Consider the following 11,236-nt stretch of genomic DNA (forward strand, 5'->3'; position numbering starts at 1 on the left):
GAATACCTTAGCTCGTGAAGCTTGTAGGGATTGCTTTCCACGTCATATTTGGAGGCTGCCTCCTTATTCTTTCATCCAAGCCTTGTGCCTTGATGCTCTCCCTTAGTTTTGGCAAACTTTTAGTTTTCCTCTTGTAAAAAGAAAAAGCTATATTTAGGCTTCGTTCGGAAAAACAGCTTAATTAAGCGCTTATGATCATATGCGCTTATTCATAAGTTATTTTAAAAAAATTGAAAATAAGCTACATATAAGCATAAGCTATCATGAGTAACTTATGAAAATAAGCTCAAAACAACTTATGGCACCATAAGCTGTTAGCAGAAGCTCTCCCAAACACTGACATAAGCGCTTATGCTATCAGATAAGTTCAAATAAATTCATCCAAACGGGGTAAAATAATGATGTTTTAAAAAGCTGAAACAAACATCATAATTTGTTTTTAAAAATGACTTTTTAATTAAAAATAATAATTTCTCATAAAAAAAAAAAGTGAAACAAAGGCATTTTTATTCTGGAACCTTAAAAAGTGTATTACCAAGTTCCTAGGATCACAAAGACAAATCCAGAACAGAGTGATGGGAGTGTCAACATGCTGTCTGTTCAAGTTTGCTACCTTGTGCAGCAGCATCAGGTCACGACCCTTCTCCTCGCTCTCTTCTTCATCCACACCCTCTCACCCTTTTCCCTCCTGCTCCACCTTCTCACCAAAAGCTTCCATCAAGCACAATCTTGTTTCTTCATCATTCACATGGAACAATGTCTTTCGCATTTCTGAACCCGAAGCTTCCACTCAGGACCACTCTTGTCATCTCCAAGGCTACTTCAACAAAGTCCAACTCTGCAATCGTGGTTCTGTGAGTTCTCACCACTGTTCTGTTATTATGCTTCCTCAGAGAAGACAATGAATGATGTGAATTATAGTTAATATTTTACTATTCTGCCCACTGAAAATGGATAATACTACCCATTTGTCTCCTATTTTCAGAACCCAAAAAGTTCTTGAGATTACCCAACTATGCATTTGTGCATCATAGTCTGATTTATTTTGTTCCTGTGTAATGTACTGCATTGATGGGGTGACCCTAGTCATAGTCTGATTTATTTTGGAACTGCTTACAGGACAAACAATCTGAATTCCTTCCATTTGTCATTGAGGGCCAAGTTGTTGGATTCATTCACAATGGGTAAAGTTTAGTCTGACTCTATCTTTTCCTTGTAAGATACTTTGTGTGTGTCATGTCATGCTTACTTGCTTAGGTACTCGTGAATGTTTCATTCGTTGAACTTGTTGGGTTCCAGCTGAATCAATTCTTTAGCTTGTGCTTATATATTGTGAAATGAATGCTGCACTTGCACCTGGGCTAATTGTGGCACATTTTTTTGGTAAACTTCAAAATGTTTCAGGTTTGTTGAGCATTTGAGAGGCTTTGGCGATGTGTTCATTTTCCCCAATGATGGAAGCCCCCTTGGTAACTGTGTTTCATTGCATCCATTGCTGAAGACAGCTGAGGAAAGGACCAGCGCGGTTGGATATGTAGTAGAGCATTTGGGAGAGGAGCGGATACCAGGTATACGGAATGAGGTATATGATTGGAATATGCAACATTTCGTCATTCTTTTCTATGCTTTTCTAATACCTAATTGCCTGGTCTATGTTTCTTGTCCATGTTTTTCTAGCTATATCCTGTGAAATCATCATTCGGTGGACCGATTTCCTTTTCACTAGAACGAGCTGCAGCTCCTTTATTTGGCATAAAGGTACGGGGGGAAATGCTTTGTGTACTTAATTACCAAATTTGCTTTCTAAATTTATCATATATACTGCAAATGCTTGAAATCACATATTCGGCTGCTACACTGTTAAGTTAACTCTGTCCTGGCCTTGTGACTGTTGAAAGTGGGATGCCATCAACTTTAGACTGCTAATTCTACTCTGCAAAAAGAACATTAAGCCACACTTAATTATATGGGTGAATTCCCCCTCATTCCAAATAAAGTTCATATAATTTTTCAAGAATAACCGGACGCATTATTTATTGTCACATTGAAATTGGAAATTGAACTTACACATTAGTTTTGTGGAATTCAATGTTGCCGATTTGCAATTTTAGTGTTGGCATCATTATGAATATTAATCAATGATTTGTCTTCAAACAGGTTTAGTATAAATGCACAGCACACTATTTGTTTTATAACAGGCTAGTTTATATATTCTAAAGCTCGTGTTGGTTATGCCTTTACCATCTTCAATTATTTTTTATTTTTTTTAATCTCTGTTCAAAGATTAGGCTTATGGAATCCACATGTGTGGCTATGTTGAGCTGGATGGGCAGAAGCACCTATGGGTAGCAAAGAGAAGTCACATGAAGCCCACATATCCTGGGATGCTTGATCATCTAGTTGCAGGAGGACTGGTCTGTAGTTTCATTTGTATCTGTTGCAAAGTGTTCAAACTTGTTCCTTGACATAATTGTTAATTGTTCCCTTCAGTTCAACATGTAGTATTATCATTGAGTTGCTAAGTTGATTGTATTGTCACAGCCGCACGGAATTGATTGTCGAGAAAATGTTGTGAAGGAATGTGAAGAGGAAGCAGGAATACCCAGAACCATCTCTATGAAGTAAGTTTACAACTGCTCCTTCCTCCTCCTCTAATGCATGAATTTTGATTTGTCTTCTGGGATGGTAAGCTAACTGAATTTCTTTTTCTGGGTATGCTCAAAATATTGATTAAGGTTGTGTTCTAGACCATTACTTTCCACCCATAACCAGAATGAAAAATCCAAATTAGTAGTACTATTTATTTGCCTGTCTAATGTCTGTTGATTTCTGTTCTCACAGAGCATTACCTGTTGGTGCTGTTTCATATATGGACATTGATGGATATAGCTACAAGAGAGATGTTCTATTCTGCTATGATTTGAAACTTCCTGAAAGTTTTGTTCCAGAAAATGAAGGTAAGCCTTTTAAAAATGTTCTCCGAATTTACTGTGATTATGTTAACCTTGATCAGCCTTTTTAATAACTGATGAAATAAAAATCAGATGGAGAAGTTGATAGCTTCAAGTTGATCCCTGTTAAGCAAGTTGCAGAAGTCATACGCACAACTCAGCTTTTCAAACCAAATTGCTCTCTCGTGATAATTGACTTCTTGTTTCGACATGGGTATTTCTTTCTCTATCTACATCTTTGCACATGTTTTTCCCCCTATTTGATGATATAGATAATTAAATGGAAGGAAGATTCAACAACCATTATACATTAGAATCATAACTGATGAGTATGTTTGAGAGTCTCAGCTATTGTCCCTTTCCTTACTCTTTTCCAAAACAAGAGGTAACCCTATTCTCTCTATAATTCCCCTATATACTGATGTGGTAGTTGTAACTAACTTCTATGCCAGCTCCTTATGCTAGTAGGCCCTATATAACAAACTAACTAACTGACTAACCAGCTACTGATTACAGTTAAGCTAGTTACTCTCCTAACTGCCTGTCTGCCCCTTCTTTGATACACCTTATTGATCGGTGGTCTCCAATCACGTAGCAATATAATTCATGGAGTCTGATGGAGAAGATGAATTGGATCAAGGTTATAGGTTTATTTGGGATGTTAAATGAGGAAAGAGCCAATAATACCACCATGTGCTTGGAAGGGAAACTATACAGGGTGTCGGCTATGGTGTTAACTGATAGTGGGTCAAACCACAATTACATTTCCCCTAATTTGGCTCAGCCATTGGTCTGTCTATTCAAGCTGCTCATAAACTAGGTGCACAAAAGGTCATGATGGCCCAAGGGAGGCGTGAGAGACTGGTTATTCAATTTGGGGACTTCACTTTCAAATTCGAATGTTGACGCTTATGTGCTGGAGTTATAGGGGGAATGGATGTCAATTTTGCGCAGTAGCTAAAAACTTTGCGAAGGGTTGTGATGGACTCGAAAAGTTTGATAATGGAGTTTCAACAGGGTGGCAGGAAGGCGATTTTTCAAGGGCAAGTGAGGGGAGTATCGAGTTATAGGTGTGCGGAAACAAGAAGGCCTGGTTAGGCACCATAAAAAGCGGGTTGGAGAAGGTTTCTCGAGAAATTAGCGGGTTGATGTGGACTGTCTCCTGTAATTCTATGGAGGTAGAGTGATAGAAACTGTTTGAGACATAGCACACTCATGAAATCCTCTCCAGGTTCTGCACCTGTGGGGGTGAGAGAAGAGGAAAGTGACTACTGATTAAAATCACTCTACAAGAGCTACAACAGCTCACTGGTAGTTGAGGGACCAGCGCTTTTCTCACAGTAACCTTGATTATAGTCAAGATACCCCATTTAAGTTATTTTTTCTCCTATTAAACCCTCTCTTCATCTGATTACTGACTATCAGTTTTTAGAGAGTTAGTTAAAGAGGTAGTCATAAAGTTAGGAACTTACTGAGGGTGTGATCCCCTGCTGCCTCTCTATTCTTTCTCACATATTGTCTATCAATACCCCCTAAAAAGCCATCTTGTCTTGTCCATAAGGTGGAAACGAGGAAAGGCTTGTTGAATGCTGATTGCTTGTTCCCACGATTTCTCCCAATCCAGCAAGTCTTGGCACTCGATCAGCACCTCTTAGTCTCCTGAAACATTAAGTCATGAGCCCTCTACTGCTTCTGGATGCAGCTGAAGTTCATTATCATCTGATAACATCCTTGCCCACTTTTTCCGTATAATGTCGCATCCTTACATGGCCAAGGCGGTAGTGGCTGACCAATTTGTCAAGGAGGTTGTTAGGCTGCATGAGGTTCCTCAGACCATAATCAATGACACAGATCTATTGTTCAGGGAACTTTTCCAATTGCAGGGACTGTTTTACATGAGATCTTCTTACCACTCGGTGATAGATGGTCATACTGAGATACTAAATAGGTGTTTGGAGACCTATTAATGTTGTTTAGCTTCTGAACAATTGGATTTCTTGGGCAGAATTTCGGTAAGGCATCAGCTGGTTTTACATTCTTTCAGCTTGTCTATGGAAGAAAGGCTTCCACCTTGGTTAATTATTTTCAAAATGTAATAACTGTAGAAGTGGTGGCAAATGAATTAAGGTGTGTGAATGGGTATTCTCCACAGGCAGTAAACTGCATAGGAGAGAAAAATAAAATAGTGAAAAATATAGAGAAGTGTCCTACAAGCTTAAGTTGCCCATTCATTCAAGGATTCACCCAACAAATCTTAAAGCAAGTAGAAGAGAAAACCTGAATTAATATTAGCTGCCAGAACTACAATTAAAGCAGGAGTCTCTGTGCCACAATGTAATAAAACTAGAATTTAGGAAGACATTTATTGCAGTTACTCTATACAAAGTAACAAAAGTGAATTTGTTTTGCTCTTGATCTCTTAGTTCCAAAAGATTATTCTTTGGGTGCTCTACTGCAAATACTTAGTATCTGTTCTGATATTGCAGATACATCAGTCCTGAATATCATGGATATTTGGATCTTCTTCGAAGCTTAAGAACTGGAGATTGCTCCTGATATAGAAAGCATCATGACTATTTCCTGTATCAAGCATTCCTATGTTATTTAGTTTCTTGGTTATTGTCCGGCATAGTCCAATGGAAGGTTCAAAGGGCTTATTTTCATAGTGAGCCATAATAAGTTGTTAATTCAATTTATTTCTTTAATTGAGTGATGAAAATTGATCTTATGGCAAACAAACCCGAACAGATCTATTCTAAACTATAGTCTGATCAGACCAGAAACCAAAGATCCAAAAATTTAAAATAAAAGTATATTAATTAATATAGTGCAAAAGAAAGCTAACAAAATCTAAAATAACAAAAAAAAATGCATTGGAAGTAAGTATCAGCCTTGTTTTTCTACCCAAGACTAGGCATGAACCACAAACATCTTAAGTAGTCCTGTGAAGAGGGATGGAGAGATAAAGGTTTCAAGCTCTTATCCTTTAGAGAGAAGATCCCAAGATCACGTTCGCGCGTGTACTTATTTAAAGTAGAGAAGAAAACACAATTGCCTCTGCTCAACTTTCCAGGAAGGTTAATTTCCTTAGCAGAAAGAACTTGAATTTCACTCTCATCTATCAACAAAACACGATCACCAAAGTCATCCTTTTGTCCGACAATAGGTACGGGAACCCATAACATGTTCAATAAGATGAAGAACTAACAACAACTCATCCCCATCTCTTGTCATACGTTTCTTCCATCGAGTTTAATACTGAACCCCATCCTTGAACTCAAAGCTAAGCTCCATTCGAATTGCATTTGGGTTCAGCATAACCAACCTTTCAGGTTTAATGATATTGGAATCTCTGAGATTAAAAACAGTCAGTCACAGAATCTAATTCATATGATGTCATAGCATATAGTTTCCAATCAAGAATTACAAAGTTATCAAAAGTGGATCGATATTCATCTGTTGGAATTAGAGTCCATGACTTGTCCGCGACCTTGCATAAAGCTAACCGCTGCTCACATAGATATATATAATCTGGATCGTTAAGGTGGACGGTATCACACGCCACCACAAAAAAGTCTGAGGATGTTGGTGCAAGGAGAACACGAGTTCCATAGAAATTCGAGAAGAATCCTTACGTGAAAAAGGTCGCAAAGGTGGGAGCTCAAACTCTTCACCAGAAACTGGATTGGAAAACAGAAACAAATCACACTTTGGATTTTTGTGATAATAGTATTTTTGGAACACCATCCATCCTTCAACCGAATATACCCTACTAACGTAACCTTCTCAAGTTTCATGAGGTGCTGCAATGGTGTAAGAAGTGTCTTCTTGTGTGATGTCTAAAACAATGCCGGACTCAAGAGACGGAAGTAACATGAGGAATGGAAATTGAGGAGCAGGGGGACATGTTCCTTTGGTTGCGATAGCTTCATTAACTTTGCGTCGCCATGACCGACATACTCGTCGACACCTGAGGTAATCCACCAATGTTAACTTCTGTAGAATCTCGTCAAATAGTTCCTGTTGGATATCTAACCAAGGGTTTCTCTCTTCTCCTTGCGCCATTGAATAGCAGCGTAGCACAATACAACTCTTGTTGGGGAATATAAACGTCTTTAAATGTTGATCATAAATTAAAAAAAAACATGATTAAATATCTTAAAATTTATAAACCCTGCATATAATCTTTTAAATTCAAAATTATTATTATTATTATCATTATTTAATTCTAATTAATTTTTAAATGTAATAATTATAATTGTAATTTAGATTGCTATCCTATCTTTTAATACTGATCCCAGTTCTTATCCTTTTATTTTAATTTTTGTCTGAATACCACTTATCATTGTATCATCGAATGATGTAACGACTTAAAATTTAAAATATTTCAAATTCCCCCAATCCTTTTTTCAAATCAATTTCTCATCTTTATCATTATTTCACTCCTGCTTCAATTTTTTTTTTTATCATTGTTATTGACATAAAATTCAAATATCTTATTGATGTTAAATTGTTGATTTCTTTCTATATTTTATTTATTATTGTTTTTGGTTATTTTGTAATAATAAAATTTTATGTATTTAACAAGATTTGATTGCTTGTGTCCCCGAATGTTATCTCAATTGGTAATACTAGTATTGATCCCGCGTCGTGCACACGAATGAAGTAAGAGTACTTTGTCGATATACATAAGACCTTTTCATATTTCATCTTTCGTTTTTTTTTAAATATGTATATATCACCTATTTAAGTTTTTTTTTTCTAATCTTAGTTACATTCTAATTTATTTTTTTCTTTCTAATTTGTTATGCTTTGAATCAATATACCAAAACCATTTTAATCTTTCAAATGTATATACGAAAACATAAAATACAAAGTTTTTGAGTTAATTTCCAAATCAATCCCTTAAAACTATTTGATTTCAATTTTTTTATGACATATTTGATATCATTTTAAACGTAAGATATTACATTCAATTTTTATTTTATTTTGTAATATAAAAATAACCATAATTAGTAAAAAAAATATTTTGTCAACATGCATCTTAATGGTAGAAAAGTCACAATTGACTTTTATTAATTATTCAAATATCATTAAAAACTATTACATGTCAAAGTAATACTAAAGTTATTTTTAAAAAAGCTACAATTGATTTTTGTTAATTATTGTAATGTCATAAATAATTATTCAATGCAATATTAATACATTAATTATTTTTAGAAAATATGAAATTATTTAATATTTAAATTTAAATTACTAAAAATCAGAACATATAAATATGACATCACCTCCTTACTAATTATAGTATGCGAGAGAAAACTTATGAAGAAAGACATAGCAGGAGAGGGAGACACTTGTCGGAATTGTCACTTATGTAACGTAAGACCTAGAGCTTAGGGGACCTTCGTCTAGGGGTCGGTCCCTAGAATGTGCAATTTATCTTTTCGGTGTCCAAAAAAAGATCTGATTTCTTCTAATTTTCCTAATCTTATAAGCGACGAAAACTTAAAAATTATCTAACTGAAATAATTTTATTTTAGGAAAACTATTTGAGAGTTATTATTCGGACTCCCCCATATCTATTCGAACTCCCTTTAAAGTGCAAAAGTACTTAAATGCCCTTAATAAAAAAATATAAAAAATTCTCACCCCATCCTCACATTTTCTCTCCTCTCTCCTATCCTCTTTCCTCTTTCTTCCCTCACCACCACCACCAGCACCACCGCCACCACCACCGCCTCCACCGCTACCACCACCACCACCACATCCTCCATGATCTTCTCCTCTCTCATCTTTCCTCCATCGTCGTCGTCGTTGTTAATCTTTTTTCTGCTACTAAACGCACTTTAGAGGTGCGTGACTCACACACTTTTAAAGTGCAAAGTTAACGCACGTTTAACATGTGTTTAGTTGTAAACTTCAACAAAACTGATATTAGATGATTTTTAAAAATTATGAGACCACCACAGTAAATCAAGATAGAATATTTTGAGATTTATGGTGGAATAAATTTTTTTTGTAAATATTCTAATGTCATAAATAATTATTCAATACAATATTAATACATTAATTATTTTTCGAAAATATGAAATTATTTAATATTTAAATTACTAAAAAACCAGAACATATAAATATGACATCACCTACTTATTAATTATAGTATGAGAGAGAAAACTTATGAAGAATGACATAGCAAGAGAGGGTGACACTAGTCGGAATTGCCACTTATGTAACGTAAGACCTGAAGCTTGGGGGACCTTCGTCTAAGGGTCGGTCCCTAGAAGGTGTAATTTATATTTTCGGTGTCCAAAAAAAGATTTGATTGCTTCTAATTTTCCTAATCTTATAAGCGACGAAAACTTAAAAATTATCTAACTGAAATAAAAAATGTTTAGGAAAACGGTTTGAGAGTTGTTATTCGGACTCCCCCACTTCTATTCGGACTCCCCCACTTCTATTCGAACTTCCTTTAAAGTGCAAAAATACTTAAATGCCCTTAGTGAAAAATATATAAAATATTCTCACCCTCATACTCACATTCTCTCTCCTCTCTCCTTTCCTCTTTCTTCCCTCACCACCACCACCACCACCACCACCACCACCACCACCACCACCGTCACTACTACCACCACTACCACCACAACACCGCCACCACCACCACATCCTCCATGATCTTCTCCTCTCTCATCTTTCCTCCATCACCGTCATCGTCGTTGCTAATCCTTTTTATGCTACTAAACGCACTTTAGAGGTGCGTGACTCACACACTTTTAAAGTGAAAAGTTAACGCATGTTTAACGTGTGTTTAGCTGCAAATTTCAACAAAACTGATATCAGATAAATTTAAGAATTATGAGACCATGACAGAAAATCAAGATAAAATATTTGGAGATTTATGGTGGAATAAATTTTTTTAAATATTATAGTCATAAATAATTATTCAATGCAATATTAATACATTAATTATTTTTTGAAAATATGAAATTATTTAATATTTGAACTACTAAAAAATCAGAATATATAAATATGACATCACCTACTTACTAATTTAATTGTAGTATGAGAGAGAAAACTTATGAAGAAATACCTAACAAGATAGGGTGACACTTGTCGGAATTGCCACTTATGTAACGTAAGACCTGGAGCTTGGGGGACCTTCGTCTAGGGTCGGTCCATTAAAGGTGTAATTTATCTTTTCGGTGTCCAAAAAAAGATTTGATTGCTTCTAATTTTCCTAATCTTATAAGCGACGAAAACTTAAAAATTATCTAACTGAAATAAAAAATGTTTAGGAAAACGGTTTGAGAGTTGTTATTCGGACTCCTCGACATCTATTCGAACTCCCTTTAAAGTGAAAAAATACTTAAATGCCCTTAATGAAAAAAATATAAAAAATTCTCACCCCGTCCTCACATTCTCTCTCCTCTCTCCTTTCCTCTTTCTTCCCTCACCACCACCACCACCACCACCACCACAACCGCCGCCACCGCCATCGCCACCACATTTTCCATGATATTCTCCTCTCTCATCTTTCCTCCATCACCGTCGTCGTTGTTAATCTTTTTTCTGCTACTAAACGCACTTTAGAGGTGCGTGACTCACACACTTTAAAGTGTAAATTTAACGCACGTTTAACGTGTGTTTAGCTGCAAATTTCAACAAAACTGATATCAGATGATTTTTAAGAATTATGAGACCACCAAGTAAATCAAGATAGAATATTTAGAGATTTATGGTGGAATAATTTTTTTTTAAATTCAAAATAATATATCAGATGAAGGAATTTGGCTAAACTGCAACAGCTTAGGACCAAAGGTACCAAGAGACCAATTACTTTATTTTTTCTTTAACTTTGTAGTTGGTCGACTTCACATTCGAGACAAAAAATTGTCAAATTTTCTAAACCGCTATGCTCCTGATTGTGATGCGACTTCTATTAGGTGTAGGAATTTGGAGATTCTGACTGCATATTTGAGCTCAGAATTTTCCTATTACTTTAACCAAAAAGTGGCATTCCAAGATTCCTTCCATAAATTAAACAGAAAAAAAGAGAAAGAAATAGGTGCGTTCCGCCCGCACTTTGAAAGTGCGACCATAACGCACTTTCAAATTGTGAGCAAAAACAAATTTATAAGGGGCATTTTCGAATTTTACGAATTTAACAGGGTATGAGTAGTGGGAGGGTTAGAAATAACAACTCTCAAACTGTTTTCATGTTGAGCAAGCTGAAATCATAAATTGACATAAAAAATATATCTTTATATTCAATATTACTTTATGTTCAA

General features: G+C 35.6%; 1 protein-coding gene across 1 annotated transcript; it reads left to right on the forward strand.

The window, feature by feature from the left end:
* The first annotated feature begins 530 nt into the window (after positions 1 to 530).
* On the forward strand, positions 531 to 5,711 carry LOC130738927 (nudix hydrolase 20, chloroplastic-like). The gene is made up of 9 exons (XM_057591111.1): positions 531 to 854; positions 1,120 to 1,184; positions 1,405 to 1,582; positions 1,678 to 1,758; positions 2,289 to 2,414; positions 2,542 to 2,621; positions 2,842 to 2,957; positions 3,045 to 3,165; positions 5,438 to 5,711. Exons 1-9 carry the CDS (start codon positions 576 to 578, stop codon positions 5,505 to 5,507), a joined length of 1,116 nt encoding a protein of 371 aa, XP_057447094.1. The 5' UTR covers positions 531 to 575; the 3' UTR covers positions 5,508 to 5,711.
* The last annotated feature ends 5,525 nt before the right edge of the window (positions 5,712 to 11,236 follow it).

The sequence above is a fragment of the Lotus japonicus genome, chromosome 2 (genome assembly GCF_012489685.1).
Source record: "Lotus japonicus ecotype B-129 chromosome 2, LjGifu_v1.2".
NCBI classification, from domain to species: domain Eukaryota; kingdom Viridiplantae; phylum Streptophyta; class Magnoliopsida; order Fabales; family Fabaceae; genus Lotus; species Lotus japonicus.

Excerpts from the sequence above, each read along its gene's own strand:
- LOC130738927 (XM_057591111.1), top strand. The coding sequence starts at position 576 with ATGGGAGTGTCAACATGCTGTCTGTTCAAGTTTGCTACCTTGTGCAGC. Across the intron at positions 1,185-1,404 it reads GTTGGATTCATTCACAATGG|GTTTGTTGAGCATTTGAGAG; the intron begins GTAAAGTTTAGT and ends AAAATGTTTCAG. Across the intron at positions 2,622-2,841 it reads CCCAGAACCATCTCTATGAA|AGCATTACCTGTTGGTGCTG; the intron begins GTAAGTTTACAA and ends CTGTTCTCACAG.